The sequence below is a fragment of the Lynx rufus genome, unplaced genomic scaffold (assembly GCF_022079265.1).
Source record: "Lynx rufus isolate CCGP_SWC_20201006 ecotype Redwood Valley unplaced genomic scaffold, mLynRuf1.p SCAF_7, whole genome shotgun sequence".
NCBI lineage: Eukaryota > Metazoa > Chordata > Mammalia > Carnivora > Felidae > Lynx > Lynx rufus.
The window spans coordinates 58315832-58340372 of NW_025814889.1; the positions used below are offsets into that span (position 1 = coordinate 58315832).

Consider the following 24541-nt stretch of genomic DNA (forward strand, 5'->3'; position numbering starts at 1 on the left):
GGAAGCTTTATTTATTTTTTTTTTTTGGAATATGAGAAGAATAGATATTAAATCTTTATGTTTGGTAGAATTCAACTGTGAAGCTACCTGTTCCTGGACTTTTGTTTGTTGGGAGCTTTTGACTACTGGCTCAATTTCATTAATAAGTGGTCTGTTCAGATTTTCTATTTCTTCCTGTCAGTTTTGGGAGATTGCAAGTTTCTAGAAATTTATCTATTTTTTCTAGGTTGTTCAATTTGCTGGTATATAATATTTTGTAGTAGTCTCCTATAATTCTTTGTATTTCTGTGGTATCAGATGTAACTTCTATTTTGTTTCTGATTTTATCTGAGTCCTCTCTCTCTCTCTCTCTCTCTCTTTTTTTTTTTTTTTGATAAGTCTGGTTAAAAGTTTATCAATTTTGTTAATGTTTTCAAAGAACTTAGCTCTTAGTTTCATCTTTTCTATTTTTTTTTTTCCAGTCTCTATTTCATTTATTTTCCCTCTCCTCTTTATTGTTTCCTTTCTTCTACCTTTGGGCTTTTTTTTTTTTTTTTCTAATTCCTTTAGGTGTAAAGTTAGATTGTTTGACATTTTTCTTTCTTGAAGTAGGCCTGTATTGCCATAAACTTCCTTCTTAGAACTGTTTTTGCTAAGTCCCAAAGATTTTGAACCAACAAAGATTTTGTGTTTCCAATTTCATTTGTCTCCAGGTACTGTTCGATTTCCTCTTTGACTTCCTTACTGACCCATAGGATGTTAGTAGCATGTTGTTTAGTCTTCAAGTGTTTGTGTTTTTTCCATTTTTTTTCCCCTGGTAATTGATTTCTACACTTCTAGCTCTGTGGTTGAAAAATATACTTGATATACAGTCTTCTTAAATTTACTGGGACTTCTTTCATGGCCTAATGAGATATAATTTGGAAAATATTCCACGTGCACTTGAATGTGTATTTTGTTGTTTTTGAATGGAATGTTCTGTATCTGTTAACTCCATCTGGTATAATATGTCATTTAAAGCTGTTTCCTTATTACTTTTCTGTATGGATGACCTATCCATTGATAAGTGAGGTGCTAAAGTCCCATGCTATTACTGTGTTACCATCAATGTCTTCCTTTGTCTATTAATAGTTGTTTTATGTATTTAGGTGCCCTATATTGGGAGAATAGGTATTTATAATTGTTATATTCTCTTGTTGGACTTATCCCTTTTTAATTAGTAATACCCTTCATTGTTTCTTGTTACAGGCTTTGTTTTAAAGTGTATTTTGTCTAAGTATTGCTACTTAGTATTGTTTTCACTACACAGGTCCCTAAGTATTGCTACTTAGTATTGTTTTCACTACACAGGTCCCTAGGACCCAGGGTGCCTGATTTGGTGCTTGATCCCCTAGCTTCCCAGGGAGGAACTCCACACCTGTCCTGTACCTCCTCATTATGGGTTGGTGCCACACCAGGGGTTTGGTTCTTTACTGTGTCTCTCCCTCTCCTGCTCTTCTTAACATGGCCTTCTTTTTATGCTTTTAGCTGTGGAAGATCTCTGCCAGTATCTCAGGTCATTACCAATAACATAAAAGGTTGATTAATGGATATTTTGTATGTTATATGTATCATATACTATATTCTTCTAATAAAATAAGCTAGAGAAAAATGTTACTAAAGATATAAGGAGAAGATACATTTACAGTATTGTACTATATTTTTTGGTGCTATATCTATTTTTAAAAATCCACATATAAGTGGACCCATGTTGTTCAAGGGTCAACTGTAATTGTCACCTTGCTGTGTCTGTGGGAGGAAGTGAGCTCAGGATCCTACTCTCCCACCTTCTAGCAAGACTTACCCTTTTTTTCCCCCTCTCTTAGAAGAAAATCTTGCATGTGAAATGTAAGTATTTTCTATGCTTTTAATTAAAACCTGATAGAAATTTCAGATTGTATTTATAATCACAATCATTGGTATTTCTCTACTGACCTGAAAACAAACTTTCTCTGGAAAAATTAGAACATTACAATGGAAATACATAGATATAGGGGAGTTAAAATTCATAAAGTTCCCAGATGCCTTGCTAAAAACTACCATTTTAAGTGTGTGTGTGTGTGTGTGTGTGTGTGTGTGTGTGTAGGACTAAAACGTATAAGAGCATGTAGAACCAATAAGGTGAGCCAAAAGAGAATGTAAATTTTGCAGGCCAATTTTAATGCAAATTTCAGGAACTCTACTTAGCGGATGCTTGCAGAATCCCATATATGTTAGGCATGAGAAAGCAAAATAATATAAGATGACATGTTTTCTGTATAGGTAATTTTTGCTCTCCCTCTATTTGTCTTTAAAATATTTCTACTTAGGGGCGCCTGGCTGGCTCAGTTGGTTAAGCGACCGATTTTGGCTCAGGTCATGATCTTGCGGTCTGTGGGTTCAGGCCCCGCATCAGGCTCTGTGCTGGCAGCTCAGAGCCTGGAGCCTGCTTCATATTCTGTCTGTCTGTCTGTCTGTCTCTCTCTGCCCCTCCCCTGCTCATGCTCTGTCTCTCTCAAAAATAAATAAACGTTAAAAAAAATTAAATATTTCTACTTATGGGGCACCTGGGTGGTTTAGTCGGTTAAGTGCCCAACTCTTGGTTTCAGCTCCAGTTGTGATCTCATGTTTCATGAGTTCAAGCCCCACATCGGGCTCTGCACCGTCAGAGCCTGGGATTCTTTCTCTCTTCCTCTTTCTCTCTGCCCTTTCCCTGCTTGCTCTTGCTCTCTCTCAAGATAAACATTAAGAATAAAATATTTCTATTTGTGTTACACTACTTTTTCACAGAATGCCTTTACTATTACAGGCAAATACTCAAATCCTTCTTTCTCTTTTCTATTTGAACACAACTTATTCGTTTTTTCTTTTAATTGATAATGAAACGTTCAAGATCAATTTTTGCTTTGTCTATGCAAGTCAACCAGTATTGTAGACTGCTACTTAAATTTGTCTCTCTGTTAAAATTAAAACAAAATAGCACAGAAAACACCTGGATTTGCAAACTTTCTCCTAATAGGATGGAAACTAGGAAACTATAATGTCAAGAAAGATGTAACCTACAGCACTAAGAGGACTTGTGAAGAGTTACTCACAAGTATTTTTCATGCATGTGACACAAAATGCAGAGGTAAGTTGAAAATTATCTGCTGAAATATTTGGTAGTGCTCCTTAAGTCATCTGTGCTTTTTATTGTGAGAGAAAGGGAAATGGTTTATGTGTGGTGCTTGTGTAGTTGTTTGTGTGATGGATGCAACCTAATTTGGGAATAAGGATGACTATTTAGGTGTTGGTTATTTCCTTGTAATTTCTTAATACCTATTTTGCATACTTTACCAGTGTCTTGAATGATTTTTTTTTTTTTTTGACACTAACTCCAATCATTGGAACTACTAAGGCATCAGTGATGCCTTACAGGAAATATATACCTCAAATTTATAAAACCACTGTACAAAGTTTAGCTCAAAATTGTTAATTTTAGATTTTCACTTCTGCTTTTTTAGACATATGTTCCTTTTAAAATGTCCACAAGTAATTTTTAGTACATAAATAACTTGTGCTCGTTGTAGTAATAATATATAGCTGAACAAAAGGAGAGGGAAATATATCAGTGATGTTATTCCTTTGAGTAACCATAATTAGTGGGTTCTGTTGTATAACTTTACAAAATTTCATTTATCACTGTTTTTAATTTGGATTAAAATTTCTTTTAACTGTGTTAACATTTCAAACATAGACAGAAATAGAATGTGATGAACCCTTATATGTCAGCGCAATTATGTTTTATTTTTTAAAAAACGTTTATTAGAAAGAATGCAAGCGGGGGAGGGACAGAAAGAGGGGACAGAGGATCCGAAGTGGGCTCTGTGATGACAGCAGGGATCCATCCCACAAACTGTGAGGTTATGACCTGAGCTGAGGTCAGAAGCTTAACCTAGCCACCGAGGTGCCCCAATTAGGTTTCATTTTTTAACCCCACCCATTTTCCTTTCCTCAACTCAGCATTGTTTTATGATAAGTCTAAACCCTCACATTATTTCATCTGTAAATATTTCAATACATATTTTTAAAACATGAAGAGTGATTTTAAATATGACTACAATGCTACTGTCACGACTAAAAATGTAACATTACTTCTTAATATCAAATATCTTGTCGGTGTTCAAAAATCGGTATCTAAGAAAGCTTAATTGTAATTAGTTGCCTGCCTTATCTACCTGTACCTTTCCTATATCTCTTTTTGTATTTTGACTTGTTAACAAAATTGGTTCTACTTTCTCATAGTTTCCAAATTGTGGTGATTGTGTGTCTGTGGGAACACTTAACCTGTTTCTCTGTCCCCTATCTTTAGAGGTTTGATCAGATAAAGGTTTGGTTTATTTATTTTTTGACAAGAATTCTACATAGATGGTGTTATGTATTTTTATCCGAGGGCAAAACTATTGATGATTGAAGGCTGTTAACAATTTTTTTAAATGAGTAAATTGGAAGATCTTATGGACTTCATTAAATGATTCAGGCATCGGGCAACATCCCATCAGCAAGTAGAGGAGAATTCAGAGGAGATGTACAAAATGGAAGTTTTTTATAGGAAGGAGAGTAGGGAAAGAAAGTTATTAGCCAAAAACAAAAAAAAAATTGTTCTGGGTAAGGTCACTTTTCCTTAGGGGAAGAGCAGGACGTCTTATCAGGCAAGTTATCTCATCTTCCTTTGGGGGAGGGGAGAGCCCCTATGGCAGACTCCTTGGTTCCCATCAGAAAATTTCTGACTGACTGGGTAAGACTATATCTGGGGGAGGTTGAAACTGCAATTAGATTGTGTATTGAACCCTAGTTTGGGAACTTGGTCTAAGAAATGCCATTTTGGAATTTTTAAACAATTCTCCCACTTTGGATCAGACTCTCCACTGAACTGAGAGGTGTGATCAAAATTTAAGGCACTAGCTCTACTTTCAGCTGCTGCTCTGTAGTTCTCGAAGCTCTGTTGACCTTCTGTGTGGTATTCACGGGTCATGACATTGTTTTCTCGATTCTTTGTGATATTCACAGGTTATAACTTTAGGTTTGCAGTTTTTAAGTCCGTCATCCTCTTTGTTCTTTTTCTGGCGTTCCAGTCTTAGGGAGATCATTTGCTTGTTGGTAAGCAGCTACGAACATGGATCCAATGTTTTCCAGAGAATATAATGTACCAGGGAGGTTAGAGAAGACATCTAATCTACAGTGGCTGGTCATACTAGCATGAGGAAACAAGGGACCAACAGAAGGTTGTATACTGATAGACTTCTAAGAGGTTTACAAGGTTTTTGTTAAGGTTCATAGGATTTGCCCAGTGAAGTGGGTACCTTGGTCAATGGAGATTATAGGAGGAATGCCCCATATTTTCTAACAGTATCTTTTCTACCATGTGGGCATTAGCTTTACTTGAGAGAAAGGCTTCAACGCATACAGAAGACATACATCCAATAGCAAGAACATGTTGATAATCCACATTAAGCAGTGGTTAAATGAAGTCCAGCTGCAGGTGTTCAAGGTGTACAGAGGGAAGAAGTCTGAGGCCTCTGGGAACAAAAACCGTTTTCTAGGATTATGGACCTGATAAGTCAGACATGTTTGGGTAGACTTTTTTAACAATATTATTGAAGTCCCCCCATAATGTCTATTCATAATTTGAATGATCTTAAATGCCCTGTGATGGGTGAAGGAGTGCCAAAACCAAAAAATGGGGTTTGTCAAAAACACAAAAACACACACAAAAAAAACAAGCAGCTGTCTTGGGTTTCCCATAGCCCCACTGATCTTTGCTTTTAGGCCATTTTTTTGCCCACCTTAATTTCTGAGCAGGAGCAGACTAATTCAGGAGCAGACTGATGCCATGTTACAAGGACAGCAGGATGGCAAAAGGCTAGCAATGAGGGGCCTTTTTTTTTTCCTTTGGCAAAAGCAGAATGGATTCCATCCACATGTGCCACAGTCTTTCAGCTACAATAAAGGCTTAGTGTGACTTATTTGGCAATGTTTCCCTTGTCATTTCCATACCCAATAAGCCTGATTAGTTTAACAAATCCTTGGGACTATTGCAGGTCAAAAAGACTTCAGATAGTACTTGATTTGGGGAAAATTTACCAAAAATATTTATTTTTAAAGGGTTTGAAAGCACTTCTCTAAAAAGGATCATATTTTATGAAAATACTTGGAAAGTAAAAAACTTTTTATAATTTGTTATCAAAAGCAGACCAAAAGTCCAAGAACACTTTGTCCTGTTAAAAGAGAGAAACCAAATTTTAATTTTGTACCAGCTTTAGATACTAAAATTCGTTTTTAGATAAGTTAATTATATTTAGTTTGACCACACATTAAAATTTTCTTTCCAAATATTCTTTTTCCATAGACCTTTTATAGCTTTATTCTTTTTTTTTTTTTTTATGTTTGTTTTTGAGAGAGAAAGAGACAGAACATGAATGGGGAAGGAGCAGAGAGAGAGAGGAAGACCCTGAATCTGAAGCAGACTCCTGTCTCTGAGCTGTCAGCACAGAGCCCAATGCCGGGTTCAAACCCACGTACCATGAGATCATGACCTGAGCTGAAGTTGGACACTTAACCGACAGAGCCATCCATGTGCCCCTCTATAACTTTCTTTTTTACATTCCAATTTTGTCCTTTTTTTTTTTTTTTTTTCCTTTTCAGGCAACCAGATTCCCTTTGGAACAAAATTACTTTCTCCTCCCTCAAAAAATGCATATCCATTTTTTTCATACCTTCTCATACTAAAAATGCATCCTACTTTCCTGGCATAGAGATGTTTTCCTTATTATTTCTAGGAGCTTTAATTACATATATTAGTTAAAATTCTTAACCCTTAGAAGCCTTAATTTCTAGTGAAAACTTAAGAATTAAGCAATTGTGAACTGTTATACCAGCATTCTTTAAATTTGAAACTTTATGAATACACTTCATAATTTCTAAAAGCATATGCGTTTTTCAGTTTTTCAATATAGCACTAACAGATCTAAGTGTCATTTAGATTATGTAATGAGAAGCTAAAAGTGGATAAATCTAAATTTAGTATTTGTCTTATTTGGAAATTATCTAGATATTTAATGAACTTAATTCCTCATTTAACCCAACTAAGCAAAACTTTAAGCTTTTAAGTTATCAAAAAGAAATTGGGAAAACTAGAAGTAGACATAAATATTGCTTAAAAGTTCATTTATAAAGTTCTATCTTACCTCTATTTAATTTACTTGTCTTTAAAAATTATGTTTAGATTACCCACAGAAACTTCAATAAACAGTAGAAAAATTCAGCCATTATCCTAAGCTATTATTTTTTTTCTTGAAGATCTTGTAAGAGTTAATACGAACTTCTTTGGCTAGTAAACTTCAATTGCTTTATGTTTAATGTTGATAACTCTAAATACATGTCTTTTAATTAAACCATCAACCTTAAGCTAGCTTTTATATCAAATATCTTTCCAAATCATGTGAACTTGAGAAGCATTTGGGTTAGTTTCTATCTTTGAGAGTTTTAGAATGCACAGTTCTTACAAGCACTTGGCACTTGCCTTTAAACCAACTAAATAGAGCTCTTTTACAAAGCAGTATCATCCAGAGGTAGAAAACCCTACTTACCTACAATAAACACATGGAGACACATGTGAACAGATAGAACTTATAGCTTCAATTTTAAAATAACTGCCATGAAATAGTTACAAAATTCACCAGTTATAAAAGTTGGGTTTGAGTTTTTCTAATACATGAAGTAAGTTAAGGGTATCTCTCTGGATGGCTAAAGCTTATTAAAAATATTTGTGGAGGGGGGCACCTGGGTGGCTCAGTTGGTTAAGTGTCCAACTTCGGCTCAGGTCATGATCTCACGGTTTGTGGGCTCAAGCCTGGTGTCGGGCTCTGTGCTGACAGCTTGCTCAACCTGGAGTCTGCTTCGGATTCTGTGTTTCCTTCTCTCTCTGTCCCTCCCCCACTCACTCTGTCTCTTTGTCTCTCAAAAATAAATGTTTAAAAAGTTAGAAAAAATATTTGTGGAGAAAGAAGATATTTAAGTTTTATATTTCTCTTTGGCAAGTCAAGTCCCAAATGGCCTTTCCCCCTTTTGTTTTTTCTTGATAAGAATTACCTCCCTGAAATTCACATTTTAAAGAGGTGGACTAGATAAGAGTTCCTAGACAAGACCAGGTAGAACATTGGAAACTTACATTCCAAAGGCCCATGAAAAAAAAAAAAAAAGCTCCTTCTAGAAGGAGTAGTGCAGATTTTTTTACACAAACTATTTGAAAGAAATATGGGAGGTTTGGGTTCCAGTAAAAGGATTGATAGTCCTTGAGTTGTTACTGGAACCACATCCTTGGTCCTGTAAAGGCTAGATTTGTAAAATGAGGAGTTATTTTTAATTCCTGAAAGAATTTGGTTGCTGCCTAGATGATGTCAAAGGGCTGACACACCCATCTACCTATGAGAATGTCTTTTTTTCTCTCTGTGTATACTTAGCTCAGGGGCAAAGACCTAAACATTTTATCAGGCTCTGAATATCAGCTTTGAACTTAGTCAAATTTCTGAGTATAGAATTATTAAATCCTTTCAAATATCTTTTCAGTTTTCAGCAGGGACACACAATAAATATTTTTAGCAGTATTAAACAACCTCATGGACCCAAGAGGCTTTCTCTAAGAGTGTGTAAAAGTTATATCCTTACAAGATTTAGTTACTCTAGCTAGTGAAAGCTGGCGAAAGAACTGACAATCTCCCTGTCCCAGGCAGGCAGAAAGCCAAACAACATTCTTAGTGATGCAGGCCGACTGAGTCTGAGTGTAAGGGTTAAATTGTAGTGTAGGGCTAACCTGTAGCCTTGAGAAATAACAGCTTTGTTTTGACACTATAGGTTAAGAGATAACAGCCTTGTCCTATCAATCAAGGGAACAAAAGTTCAAGGAAAATCAACTGGATTAGTGTTTGATTGGATTGGGGCAAGAGCATGTTGAGAACTTTGAAAAAATGGAGCCGGAGGCAGGGTCAAGGAGGTCAACTGGTGGCGGCTTAATGGCAGAAGGTCTGAACTATTTCCACCCCCATCTGGGAACTATTTCTTTGTTCTGTTCCCAGGTGATGATAAGACGATGTGGTCGGCTATAAAAACTGTACCCCGGCTGTTCGAGGCCGCACTCTGATCAAGAATGTCTGTCCCGATTGGTCGGCCTTGCCTCTCATTGCAATAAACTTTGCTGTGACTGTCACTGGTGCCTGTAGCATTCTGTTTCAGGAGTCATGTGGATGCCACACGAGGACCTAGGGGAGGGTCCCACACGACCAGCCAAGAAGGTCCTTGGCTTTATGCAGGATAGAAATCAAATGTGAGCTGGAGAAAGTGAAAACAGAATTTATTGGATAGTGTGAGTGACAGATAACAGCGGACTGGGAGACTTGGAAAGGAGAGAAGAATGAGTCTTACCATAGCTAAGGGTTTATATTAGAAGAGAATCTAGGGGGGCGCCTGGGCAGTTCAGTCGGTTAAGCGTCCGACTTCAGCTCAGGTCACGATCTCGCGGTCGGTGAGTTCCAGCCCCACGTCGGGCTCTGGGCTGATGGCTCAGAGCCTGGAGCCTGCTTCCGATTCTGTGTCTCCCTCTCTCTCTGCCCCTCCCCCATTCATGTTCTGTCTCTCTCTGTCTCAAAAATAAATAAAAACGGTAAAAAAAAAAAATTGAAAAACAAAAAAAAAGAATCTAGGGTGCATGTTCCCCCAGAAATCCAGGGTAGGGTCCAGCCAAAGGCAATTGTCAGGTGAACAATAAGTGCTATTCCATAAATTACCAAAGGTAAGGGTACTGATGCCAGCATTTGTTTGAAGCTAATGTCCTGGAACATGTTTGGGATCTGGCTCTTCTTAACTGTTATCAGGTGTTTGGGGCCTAGGACAAAACTCAGTGATTAACTTTCTTGCCTGTTAACTCCTGTTTCTGGAGTACTAAGTGCAACAGTCAAGAAGGAATTCTTCAGTCATTTTACCATGCAACTTAGTAAGTTTATTCAATTTTTTTAAATTTAAATTTTATTTAATTAACATACAGTGCAATATTGGTTTCAGGAGTAGAATTCAGTGATTCATCACTAACATATAACACCAGTGCTCATCACAAGTGCCCTCTGCAATACCCATCAGCCATCTAGCCAGTCTCCTAGCACCTTCCTCCATCAACCCTCAGTTTGTTCTTCATCATTAGGAGTCTCTTGTAGTATGTTTCTCTCTCCTCTTCCCAACCCCCTGCCCCACTTTCCATATTTCATCTGTGTTGTTTCTTAAATTCCACATATTAGTGAAATCACATGGTATTTGTCTTTCTGTAAATGACTTATTTTGCTTACCATAATACAACCTAGCTCTATCCATATCATTGCAAATGATAAGACTTCATTCTTTTTGATAGCTGAATATTTCATTATATATATGAATAAATATATATACATTCATATACATGTACAATATATATGAATGAATGTATACACCACATCTTCTTTATCCAATCATCAGTTGATGGACTTTTGGGCTCTCTCCATAGGTTGGCTATTGTTGATAATGCTGCTGTAAACAGTGGGGTTCATGTACCCTTTTGAATCTGTATTTTTATATCCTTTGGGTAAATACCTAATAGTGCCATTGCTGGATCTTAGGGTAGTCATACTTTCAGTTTTTTGAGAAATGTCCATAATGTTCTCCAGAGTTTACATTCCCACCATCAGTGCAAGAGGGTTCCCCTTTCTCTGCATCCTCACCAACACTTGTTTGTTAATTTTAACCATTCTGACAGGTATAAAGTGGTATCTCATTGTGGTTTTGATTTGTATTTCGCTGACAAATGATGTTGAGCATCTTTTCATGTATCTGTTAGTCCTCTGGATGTCTTCTTTGGAAAAGGGCCTATTCATGTTCTTTGCCCATTTCTTCACTGGATTATTTGTTTTTTTGGGTGCTGAGTTTGATAAATTCTTTATAGATTTTAGATCCTAACCCTTTATCTGATATGTCCTTTGCAAATATCTTCTTCCATTCTGTAGGCTGCCTTTTAGTTTTGTTGATTTTGTCCTTTGCTATGCAAAAGCTTTTAATCTTGATGAAGTCCTAATAGTTCTTGTTTTTTGTTTCCTCTGCCTTTGGTAATGTGCCTAGTAAGAAGTTGCTTTGGCTGTGGCCAAAGAGGTTGCTGCCTGTGTTTTCCTCTAGGATTTTGATGGCTTTCTGTCTCACATTTAGGTCTTTCATTTATCTTATTTTTCAGTATTGTGTAAGAAAGTGGTCCAGTTTCATTCTTCTGCATGTTGTTATCCAGTTTTCCCAACACCATTTGTTAAGGAGACTTGCTTACATTGGATATTCTTTTCCACTTTGTCAAAGATTAGTTGACCATATAGCTGTGGGTCCATTTCTTGGTTTTCTGTTCTGTCCCTTTGATCTATATGTCTGTTTTTGTGCCAGTACCATACTGTCTTGATGACTATAGCTTTGTAATATAGCTTGAAATCTGGAATCATGCCTCCAAATTTGTTTTTCTTTTTCAGTATTGCTTTGGCTATTTGGGGTCTTTTGTGGTTCCATATAAAATTTAGGATTGTTTTTTCTAGCTCTGTGAAAAATGCTGGTGGTATTTTAATAGAGATTGCATTAAAAGTGTATATTTCTTTGGGTCGTATAGTTATTTTAGCAATGTTCTTCCAATCCATGAACATGGAATGCTTTTCCATTTCTTTGTGTCCTCTTCAATTTCTTTCATGAGTGTTCTGTTCTATAGTTTTCAGGGTATAGCTCTTTTACTTCTTTAGTTAGGTTTATTCCTAGGTATCTTCTTGTTTTGGGTGCAATTGCAAATGGGATTGATTTCTTGATTTCTTTTTCTGCTGCTTTGTTATTGATGTATAGAAATGCAACAGATTTCTGTGTGTCGATTTTATATCCTGTGACGTAGCTGAATTCATGGAGTAGTCCTAAGAATTTTTTGGTGGAGTCTTTTGGGGTTTCTACCTAAAGTATCATGTCATCTGCAAAGAGTGAAAGTTTGACTTCTTCCTTGCAATGTGAATGCCTTTTGTTTCTTTTTGTTGTCTAACTGCTGAGGCTAAGATTTCCAGTACTATGTTAAATAGTAATGGTGAGAGTGGACATCCTTGTCTTGTTCCTGATTGTAGGGTAGAGGTTCTGTTTTTCCCCATTGAGGATGATATTAGTGTGGGTCTTTTGTATCTGGCCTTTATGATATTGAGGTATATTCCATCTATCCCTACTTTGTTGAGGGTTTTTATCAAGAATGGATGCTGTGTTTTGTCAAGTGCTTTTTTGGATCTATTAACAGGATCATATGGTTCTTTACCTGTTGTATCATGTTGACTGATTTGTGAATATTGAACCACCCTACAGCCCAGGAACACATCCTACATGATCATGGAGAATGATTTGTTTAATGGTACTGTTGAATTCAATTTGCCAGTATTTTATTGAGAATTTTTGCATCCATGTTCCTCAGGGATATTGGCATGTAATTCTCCTTTTTAGTAGGGTCTTTGGTTTTGCAATCGAGGTAATGCTGGCTTTGTAAAATGAGTTTAGAAGTTTTCCTTCCATTTTTATTTTTTTGGAAAAGTTTCTCTCTCCTTTAAATGTCTGGTAGAAATCCCTTGGGAAGCCACCGGGCCCAAGACTTGTTTGTTGGGAGATTTTTGATTATATTCAATTTCTTTTCTGGTTATGGTTCTGTTCAAATTTTCTATTTCTTCCTGTTTCAGTTTCGGTAGTTTGTGAGTTTCTAGTAATTTGTCCATTTCCTCCAGATTGCCCAGTTTGTTGGCATACAGTTTTTCACAGTATTCTTGTACAATTGTTTGTATTTCTGTGGTGTTGGTTGTAAACTCTCCTCTTTCCTTCATGATTTTATCCATTTTGGTCCTTTCTCTTTTTGATAAGTTGGCCTGGGGGTTTATCAATTTTCAAAGAACCAACTCTTAGTTTCATTGATCTGTTCTACTGTTTTGTTTTGTTTTGCTATATCATTTTATTTCTGCTATAATATTTATTTCCCTTCTTCTGGCTTTAGGTTTTATTTCCTGTTCCTTTTCTAGTTCCTTTAGGTGCAAAGTTACGTTGTATATTTGGACCTTTCTTGCTTCTTGAGATAGGACTGGATTGCAATAAACTTCCTCTTAGGACTGCTTTTGCTGCATCCCAAAGATTTTGGACTGTTGTGTTGCCATTTCATCTGCTTCCATATATTTTTAATTTCTTCTTTAATTTCCTGGTTAACCCATTCATTTTTTAAAGTTTGTCTATTTTTAGAGAGAGAGAGAGCAATCAGGAGAGGGGCAGAGAGAGAGGGAATCTCAAGAAGGCTCCATACTGTCAGTGCAGACCCTGACATAGGACTTAATCCCCAAAACCCACAAACTGTGAGAACACAACCTGAACGAAACCAAGAGCCAGACACTTAACTGACTTGTTTTTGTTGATTTTTGAGGAGGGTTCTCTGTGCCTCTTGGGCTTGAATGCTTGTTTCCTTCCCCAGATTAGGGAAGTTCTTAGCTATAATTTATTCAGATAAACCTTCTGCCCCCTTTTCCCACTCTTCTTCTGGGACTCCTATGGTATGGATGTTATTTTGCTTTATGGAATTGCTGAATTCCCTAAGTCTACCTTTGTGACCTAATAGTTTTCTTTCCTTCTTCTTTTCAGCTTTGTATTTTCCATAATTTTATCTTCTAGATCACCTATTCTCTCCTCTGCTTCTTCAATGCTCGTTGTAACTATATCCAGTCAGTTTTGCACCTCAGTGATAGCATTTTTTATTTCAGCATGACTAGTTTTTAGGTCTTTCATCTTTGCACAAGGGTTTCTCTGGGGTCTTCTTTGCTTTTTCTCAAGCCCAGCTAGTAGCCTTAGGATGGTTGTTCTAAATTCTTGTTCAGATATATTGCTTATATCTGTTTTGAGCAAGTCCCTGGTTATGATTTTTTTCTTGACCTTTCTTTTGGGGATAACTCCTCCATGTTGCCATTTTGGCTTAGTTTCTGTCTTTTGTGTGTTTTGAAAGCTTGCTATCTTTCCTGCACCTGAGAGTAATGCTCTATTAGAAAAGTGTCGTGGGACGCCTGGGTGGCTCAGTCGGTTAAGCGTCCGACTTCGGCTCAGGTCATGATCTCGCGGTCTGTGAGTTTGAGCCCCGCGTCGGGCTCTGTGCTGATGGCTTGGGGCCTGGAGCCTGTTTTGGATTCTGTGTCTCCCTCTCTCTCTCTCTGACCCTCCCCCATTCATGCTCTGTCTCTCTCTATCTCAAAAATAAATAAACGTTAAAAAAAATTAAAAAGAAAAAAAGAAAAGGGTCATACACTGTCCAGGGCTGGGACTTCAGTAAGTGTTTCTGGTGTATGCTGTGTGCACTCTGCTGTTGCATATTGGCTACTCTTTCCCACTGGTCAATCCTCTGTGGAGCTCCTCTTTGCTTGCAATGCAGAGTGTTTGGACCTTTAACTAGGTGTGCTTTGACTTGTTTGTTAAAATAAACCTCACACCTGTAATGCTGTCTCCCTCGAACCGTGGACATCCTTCTGCCTGTTCTTAGATTGATTTCCTGGGTGTTCCAAGTGATCTGACCTCAATACAGTTGTGTATGAGGTATAAAGAAAGTCCAGCGTCTTCCTACCTCTTTGCCATCTTAACTCCTCCCCAATAAGTTTATTTAGGTAGCACAGGAACAGGACCCATGGGCAGAAAGAGCTACACTTTTGCTGTATGAAGCTGATTGGTTATATGCTTAGTGCTCAGAGGGGGGAGATGCAGGGAGTATTAGATCATAAATATTTTCTTCAAATTTCTATTCATAAAACTACTTTTGTAAGAGCTCTCTGGTGCTTTATAATTCAGCTCAATTTTAACTATTGGTGAGAAGTACAGGCAGTCATGAGACCCTTTAAGAACATAGCAACCAGCATGTATTATCAAAACTATGCAGGCTGTATGTAAGCCTTCTGGGCTAAAGGCAAACATTTTTCTGCTTCTATCATCACCCCTTGAAGTGGGAACATAGTTCCTTTGGCTTATTCAGAGGCAAAATATGCAAAATACATAAGTGAATGGGGCCTACCAGAAAAACAGCAGAGATGGAGTGTTTATAAAATGTAATCCCTTTAGCTTTCTTCATTAGAACATAAAATGAGACAAGCAAAAAAGAGTTATTTCTAGGAGACAAAGAATCAGTAACCAATGGGTCTGGATTTGGGAAAGAAGGAAAACATGAATTTTTACTTCTGTCTTTTGAATGGACTCAGGAGGTAATCTATTTAGAAAAACCCGTGAGGATCCTTCCTGAGTTTAGGAAATTCTTTCTTTTAATCTTTTTGTTTAAAAACATTTTTAATGCTTATTTTTGAGAGAGAAACAGCATGTGAGCAGGGGAAAGACAGAGAGAGGGGGAGACACAGAATCCGAAGCAGGCTCCAGTCTCTGAGCTGTCAGCACAGAGTCCAGTGAAAGGCTTGAACCCACTAACCATGAAGTCAAGACCTGAGCTGAAATCACTTAGCTACGACCCCTAGTTCAGCCTTTGGCCAATGCCTGATGAGGATCTGTGATAGCGCTGAATGGTCTTATTTTATTTATTTTTATTGAAAAAATGTTTGTTTATTTTTAGAGAGAACATGAGCAGGGAAGGGGCAGAGAGAGAGGGAGAGAGAGAATCCTGTGCTGACAGTGCAGAGGATGATGCGGGACTCAAACCCATGAACATGAGATCATGACCTGAGCCAAAATTGAGTCGGACGCTTAAGAGCCTGAGCCACACAGGCACCCATGAATGGTCTTATTTTAAAATGTAACTGGGGGGCGCCTGGGTGGCGCAGTCGGTTAAGCGTCCGACTTCAGCCAGGTCACGATCTCGCGGTCTGGGAGTTCGAGCCCCGCGTCAGGCTCTGGGCTGATGGCTCGGAGCCTGGAGCCTGTTTCCGATTCTGTGTCTCCCTCTCTCTCTGCCCCTCCCCCGTTCATGCTCTGTCTCTCTCTGTCCCAAAAATAAATAAACGTTGAAAAAAAAAAATTTTAAATGTAACTGGTTAGTAGGCTCTTTAGAGTGGAAAGGCAATTCAGATATAGGATTGCCAGGATGATTTCTCAAAGGATAGAGGGGAACAGTAGGGATTGCATCATGACAGAATTGGTCTTGATGTCTTATTTTAGGTATATTGTCTCTTCATTAGCTTTTTCTAATGAATCTTTCAGTAGAACTACTCTGGAATTTTGAAACCTTTTGGAGGCATCTGCATGCCAATTAAAACAGGTTTCCCATTGTATTTAATTTGGGAACTCTTGCTTTCAAATGCACTTCTTAAATAATCTTATCTAATGTTCCTCATAATGGCCATTGTATTTCTAGGCCAAAATATCCTTGAGGGCTGGGAGAAGTTTGGTAGGACCCCAGCTGCAAATGGAGTTAACCTATTTCTGTTCAGCCATAGTTACCTGGAAATGAAGTGCAACTCACATATCTGTCTGGCCTTATTTTGAGACCTCCAACCTGACAGTTGCCAAGCCAAGTTCCACAGGACGTAAAACAAACTTAGTACAGTTTTGTCATTTTTGGTAGGTAGCTGAGATTTCTGGGACTATAGTTCTTAGGCACAAAGTAAGCAGGTGTGCAGGAAGGTGGCATGCATGACTCTTCAGAATTTAAAAATCCCATTAGCTAAGACTGTGGCTTTCTCAGGGCCAAACTAATACCTAAAAAGGATGTGCCACAGGGTTGGGGTTTATGTGTGTTTTATAGTATACCTTGTTGTACAGAAGTTTCCTTGCAGTTTGGCAAGTGACCTAGTGTCTATCTAACTCATTCTGTGACCAATGTATTCTGTCATGGGAATCTTCTTGAGGTGGCTACTGCTTTAACAGCCTTTGAATGCTCAACCTATGCCTACCAAGTTTTGCATCTTTTTGGCTTCTGAGATTCCTGCTCCTTTATCTACACAAAACAAAGCAAATAAACATTGTGCACCTTAACCAAGAAATGATACTGGGTCCTGGCCACAAGAAGACACATGTGCACCAGCAATAATTCCTGTGGAACTCGGTCAAGTTTTCCACCATGGGAATTGTGGTCTGAAAGGCTAGAGTTTAGCTCCAGGCAGACCATTCTGCCAGATCACTTGGGCTCTGGGCAGAACCACCAGCTCCACTGGGCTCTGGGCAAATATGCTAGGTCAACTGGGCTTCAGACAAATATGCCAGCTCAATTGGACTTGGGGCATAACTCTCTGCCAGCACAAGCTGACCTGCCCTGTGAAGGAAAGCCAATTAGATTGGGAGCTTAAACACAACATAGAGCAGAACTCAGAACTAAGGAAGTTACCCACAACCCCTGGAAATGACAAGAAAGACAGTGAACTCAGATGGTTTGTGCGTACCATTCCTGTGTTTCTCACTGTCCCCAAATGCTACTGGAAGTTTGCTTTGGATCTCATTGCTGCCACAAAATCTGTTAAAAAACAAAATCAACTGAGTAAATTTGAAGATATAATTGACTTTATTAAATGATTTATGAGTCAGGCAGCATTCCATCCACCAAGTAGCAAGGGATTCAGAGATGTACAATATAGAAGGTTTTTATAAGGAGAGTGGGGCAAGAATATTATTAGCAGAAGAAAAGAATTATTCCAAGCAAGGTGACTTTCCTTAGGGGGAAGAGTGCAGGAACTGGGAGGGATTGAAGGGGAGGTTGCAGATTATACCTCTCCTTCCTTCAGGGGATGGAGAGGGCCTATGTGGTGGACTCATTGGTGCCCATCAGAAAATTCCTCCTTGACCAGTTAAGAAGACTACATTTCTGGGGAGATTGAAACTGCAATTAGATTAGGTACTGAGCTCTGGTCTGGGGACTTGCCCTAGGTGAGACCATTTGGGGTCTGTGGTTTTCTTTTTAATAAAGCCTACATCTATTCTCTCGTTAGGTGTTGCAAATGGTGATATTCTATCATTCCTTCCTAATTTATCAGCTGTAATAATTGATTAAAAAAAAAAAAAAAACAAAACTCCCCTGCTTCATCAACTATTTGGCTGTCCTAGGTCTTCCTTCCAAAGGAGAAGCGAGATAAAAGCTTGATTGTGTTTCTGATCACTTAAGGGTAGATTGCAGTTACTGTGCCTTCTTACCCCTAAGAACATCAGAATGTATTTCCAATAAATAAAGACATTTGCTTGCATGACTACAGAATAATGATCAAAATCAGGATGTTTAACATTATTACAATACTATGATTTAATTCAAAGTTCTATGTTCAAATATTCTCAGTTGTCCCAAACATATACTTTATAGCTTTTTGGTTTCCTGGTCCAGGATCCAGTTCAGTTCACATATTTAGTTGTCAAAGCTCATTAGTTTCCTTACATCTGGAGAGTTTCTCAATTCCTTGTCTTTTATGACCTTGAATTTTTTGAGGAATATAGGCCAGTTACTTCGTAGAATGATATTTTCTCTTGATTATTCAAGTTCTATATTTTCACAGACATACAACAGCAGTGATGTTGTGTTCTTAATACTACATATCAGGATTTAAAATCTTGATCACTTGATTGGTGTAGTGTCTGCCAGATTTCCCCATTGCAAAGTTACTATTGTTCCTTTGTAATTAATAAATAATTTATGCGAAGATACTTTGAATCTATGTACATCTCCTATTCCTCATCAGACTTTCATTCACTAGTTTTAGTACTTATGATGTTGTGCTTTATAATAAAAAATACATATTTAGTTTTTGTCCCATTTCTGGCACTGAGCTCCTAAAACTGTAGGAATTTCCTAAATGATGAGAGCAATAAAGGTGTCTTTGGTTATGTTAACGAGGTGACTTTTGGGCCCCAAATAAGGATGGGACTGGTTGCTAGAGGAGACAACCACATGATGAGAATGTCGGAAATTTAAGCCACTCCTTCCTGACCTCCAGATGGGAGAGGGGCTGGATATTGAGTTCAGTGATCAATGGCCAATGATTTAATCAATCCTGCCTGTATTATAAAGCCTAAAAGGAGAACTAAAAGCAGGTTTGGAGAGCATCCAGGTTGGTGAACATGTGGATATTTGGAGAGAGCGATGTGTCAGGGTGAGGCTGGAAGCTCGGTGACCTTTCCCCATACCTTGTCTTATGCATCTCTTCCATCTGGCTGTTCCTGAGTTACACACTATTGTAATTAACTGGGGATCTAGTAAGTGCAATGTTTCTCTGAGTTTTGGGAGCCACTCTAGCAATGATCAAACCCAAGGAGGTGGTCATGGTAACATTCAGTCCATAGCAGGTCAGTGAGAAGTACAGGTGACATCCTGACTTGAGATTGGCATCTGAAGGTTGTAGGGATGGGTTTTATGGGATCTGACACCATCATCAGATAAAAAGTGTCAGAATTAAGTTGAATTATAGGGCACCCAGCTAGTACCCAAGAATTGCTTGGATGTATATGGAGAAAAAAGCTACATGTTGGAATTTGTGATTAGAAACATAGCATCCATTGATATTTCTTGCCTAATTCAATTACTACTATAAATGTGGCCAAATAGAATTTTTTTTTAAAAAAAAAATTTTTTTTTTCAACGTTTATTTATTTTTGGGACAGAGAGAGACAGAGCATGAACGGGGGAGGGGCAGAGAGAGAGGGAGACACAGAATCAGAAACAGGCTCCAGGCTCTGAGCCATCAGCCCAGAGCCCGACGCGGGGCTCGAACTCACGGACCGCGAGATCGTGACCTGGCTGAAGTCGGACGCTTAACCGACTGCGCCACCCAGGCGCCCCAAATAGAATTTTTTTTAATCTCCATTTTTTCTATATTTATTACTTGTCAATCTACCATAAGGATTTTACCTTCTTCCTAATTTTTTTTTTTTTATGTTTTATTTTTGAAAGAGAAAGCATGAGCACACGAGCAGGGGAAGGGCCCAGAGAAAGGGAGACAGAGAATCTGCAGCTGCCTCCACCCTGTCAGGACAAAGCCCTATGTGGGGCTCAAACCCACGAACCATGAGATCATGACCTGAGCTGAAGTTACATGTTTAACCGACTGAGCCATCCAGGTGCCCTTACCTTCTTACCAATTAATAAGTTAATATCACTATGAATTTGCAGATTAATATTCAGTGGTTTATGATCTGTTGCTATCATTTATTTTGAAGCTCAAATTGTCCCAGAGTTGGCCATCAGGATATTCTTTAAGCTGGCTCCTCTGTCTGTTTGGTACATCTTTCTTTGAGTGTTTCATTACTTCCTGGTATAGCCAGATGTCCCAGGTACTAATACTTTTTATATGTCCTCACTGTTTTTAATAGCTTCCTTATTTTTCTTGTTATTATAAAAGTCTCCAGGATGGGGCGCCTGGATGGCTCAGTCGGTTAAGCGTTCGACTTCCACTCAGGTCATGATCTCGCGGTCTGTGGGTTCGAGCCCCGCGTTGGGCTCTGTGCTGACAGCTTAGAGCCTGGAGCCTGTTTCAGATTCTTTGTCTCCCTCTTCCTCTGACCCTCCCCTGTTCATGCTGTCTCTCTCTCTGTCTCAAAAATAAATAAATGTTAAAAAAAAAATAATAAAAAAAAAAGTCTCCAGGCTTGTCTTGTACACTTCCTGCCCCGCTTTCGAATCATTTATTTCTTCAAGTTATCCATGGCTCTTTTTCATGGAAATAATAGAGACCATAATCTGGAGGCAAAGGATTGTTGTTATTTATGGGCCTTTTCAGTAGTCAGATCTAGGAAGTACTTAAATATTTGGAAGATAAAATACATTTTGAGTTCATCAACCTCCTTCCAATGCAAATTTAGCAGTGTAGGGGTTTTACTTATCTCTTCCATACCTGTATTTCCTTTGTCACCCATAGAAAATCCTAGTCTTCAACGAAACCAATATAAATGCTCATTTGCTTTATTCTACAATACACACACGACAATTTTAGAATAATAATACCCAAACTACTTGTATTTTTCCTGTTGCTGAATTACCACAAATTTGGTGGCTTGCAACAAGCCACACCTTCTGTGAAGCAGAACTCCATGTGCAGCTTAGCTGGGTCTTCTGCTAAGGAACTCACAGGCTGCAATGAAAGTGTTGTCTGGGGCAGCTGTCTTATCTGTGGTTCAACAGGGGAATGGCCTGCTTTTGGTGGCAGAATTTAGTTCTTTGTGGTTATAGGATTGAGAGCCTCAGATTCTTGCTGCTGTCAGCTAGAGGTGTCCCTGTTTCCTGCCAGCTGGGCCTCTCAGCACAGAAAGGCCATAACACATCTCCTTCAAATAATTTTGCTCCTTCAAAGCCAGCAGGGGGGTGACTGTAATCTTATGTACCTTAATTATATAACTACATACACGTATGCCCCATCACCTTTGCAATGTTCTACTGGTGAGAAGCATGCCCACACTCAAGGGGAGGGAACTGCACAAGGGTGTAAACATCAGGGGGCAGGGATCATAAGGGATGCCCTAGATTCTGTGTGCCTCACTACTGCAATATGACTGCTAAAAATGGTTTAAGATTTTTGGGTCATTCTTTTTTTCTTAAGCTACATACCAGTATATTCCCTAAGTATGTATGGGAATGTTTCCAGACTTTTTTTTAGAATCAGCTTTTTCTCATATAATTTTGAGTGCTCATCTGTGTCCACAAATTTTCTTCATATACTATACTTTTTGGGGGGATATATCATATTTTACTTAACCAGTTTATCTCAATTGGATGCTATATTTTTCTGTTATAAACAGCATCATAATGAATATTCTTGTGCGAAAACATTTTCATGCACCCTTTAATTATATTGTTAAGATGAATGATGCCTATTTATTCCCAGAAAGCTTCTCTGCTTGGGCAGGATTTAAGGAACTATTTCCCTGAAGAAAATAAGGAAACTCCACTGAAGAGAGATATTAATCAGAGTTCTTCAGAGAAATGAAAGCAATAGAGAGAGAGAGAGAGAGAGAGAGAGAGAGAGAAAGTGTGTGTGTGCGTGTGTGTGTGTGCATGTGTATTACAGAGATTTATTATAAGGGATTGGCTGACATGATTATGGAGGCAGGTAAATACCAAGATCCACCTGGTACGTCAGTCAGCTAGAGACCTAAGGAGCTGATGGTTAAGTTCCAGTATGAGCCCAGTGAGTCCAAAACCTCCCCAAAGAGAACTGGGAGAGCTGATGGTTTAGTTCCTATCCAAAGGCAGTCTCAAGACCAAAGAGCTGATGGTTGGACTTGAGTCTGAAGGTAAGAAGAAAACAGATGTCCCAGTTCAAACAAAGGCAGTCAGTCAGGAAGAATTGTTGCTTACTCAGAGGAGGGCCCATCTTTTTGTTCTATTCAGGCTCACCCTCATTAGGAAGGACAATCTGCATTAGTTAGTCTAATTTAAATGTTCATCTCACCAAAAAATACCCTCATAGAACATCCAGAATAACACTTGACCAAATACTTGGACATCCCATGGCCCAGTCAAGTTGACACATAAAAAACAAAAAAACAAAAAACCAAGACAGGAGGCCTTTTAAGTTTAAGGTATGTGATGAAGGGCTTAGAGTTTTAGTGGAGAAAATAAGATAAAGATATTGTTAGCTTTACAGCTCTTTTCAATTCTGCAAAAAAAAAGGGAGTAAAAATCATCTCTCTAAATGTATTCATGTTTTCCCTTCTCAAAACTTCCTAACACTACCAAATGACATTTGCTGTTAATACAGATCCTCCTCAACTTACGATGGGGTTACACCCTGATAAACCCATTGTAAATTGAAAATACCCTAAACTGAAAATGCACTTAATACTTAACCTACAAAATGTCAAAGCTTAGTCTAGCCTAATTTACGTGCTCAGAAGACTTACATTAGCCTACAGTTGGACAAAGTCATCCAGTACAAAGACTATTTTATAATAAAGTATTCAATGTATCATGTAATGTATATGAACACTTAAAGTGAAAAAGAAAGTGGTTGTAAGTGTACTCATTGTTTACCTCTGTGATCGCATGGCTGACTGGCAGTGGTGGCTCACTGTCCCTGTCCAGCATCAAGAAAGAGTATCGTGTTGCATATCACTAACCATGGAAAAGATCAAAATTTGAAGTACAGTTTCTACTGAATGTGTGTTGCTTTGCAACCATTGTAAAGTAAGAAATCAAACCATCTTAATTTGGGGACGAGCTGTACTCTTTAAAGTTATTCATTCTCCTTTACAACTACCCATTCTCCTAATCACTAGATGTCTTTTTTTCTTACAGCCTATACTTAACCTCCTTGAGGGAAGAATCCTCACTCTTGCATCCAGCCTGTCCCCAGAGCACATAGCTCTAGGCAGGCTTCAGTTATAAGCTGAAAGAGATGTCTTATGCTTAAATATGATTGGTGTGTCAATTACTAACTTAATTTCTAAATGTTCTAGTAGAATTGACTGTATCTAAGAATGACTTTGCCATACTAACTCATCCAAAAAAGATTCAAACTACTTACTTGAGACTGAAATTTCATCTAGGGTAGAGGGGAAACTCCCTTCACTGAATGCCTTTGTTTTCTTCCCTATTTTCATATATAACTAATGAACACATTTTTTTGTACCCTGAGAAAAATATCTATGCAGTAGTTAAGCTTTGATTTTTTTTTTTTTTTTTGGGGAAGCATAGTTGATGTACAACGTTACATTAGCTTCAGGTGTACAACATAGTGGACTTCACTATGTTGTATGTAGACTTTAACAAGTCTATATGTCATGCTGTGCTCACTGCAAGTATAGCTACCTTCTGTCACCATACAACACTGTTACAATACTATTGACTATATTCCCTATACTGTACATTTTATCCCCATGACTTATTCTATAACGGGAAGCCTGCATCTTCCACTCCTCTTCACCTGTTTTTGCCATCCCCTCCACCCCTTCCCCTCAGGCAACCATTAATATTTTCTCCATATTTATGAGTCTCTTTCTGCGCTTTGTTCATTTATTCATTGTTTTGTTGTTTTAGATTTTATATATAAGTGAAATCGTATGGTATTTGTCTCTGTTTGCCTTATTTCATTTGGCAAAATACCTTCTAGGTTCATCTGTGTTGTCACAAATGGCAACATCACATCCTTTTTGATGTCTGGGTAATATTTCACTACACACACACACACACACACACACACACAGATACATATTCCACTATATATATAGCTGTTTCTGTATCTTGACTATTGTAAATAATGCTGCAATAAGCATAGGGATGTATATATCTTTTCAAATTAATGTTTTTGTATTCTTTGAGTAAATGTCCAGTTGTAGAATTTATGGAATTCCATAATTTATGGAATTACTGGATCACATGGTAATTCTAATATTTGAGGAAACTTTGTACTGTTTTCCATAGTGGCTACACTAGTTTTCACTCTCACCAACAGTGCACAAAGATTCCTTTTTCTCCACATCTTTGCCAACACTTGTTGTTTCTTGTGGTGTTGATTTTAGCCATTCTGACAAGTATGAAGTGGTATCTCATTGTGGTTTTGATTTGCATTTCCCT

The 24541-nt window shown here is 38.1% G+C and overlaps 1 protein-coding gene across 1 annotated transcript in view; it reads left to right on the forward strand.

The window, feature by feature from the left end:
- The window catches only part of IRAG2 (inositol 1,4,5-triphosphate receptor associated 2), a 129323-nt gene that overhangs the window by 4075 nt on the left and 100707 nt on the right, over window positions 1-24541 (forward strand). The window contains exon 2 of the mRNA XM_047066829.1: window positions 3017-3127. Within this exon, the coding sequence (XP_046922785.1) occupies window positions 3017-3127 (111 nt within the window). The remainder of the gene's footprint in view (window positions 1-3016; window positions 3128-24541) is intronic.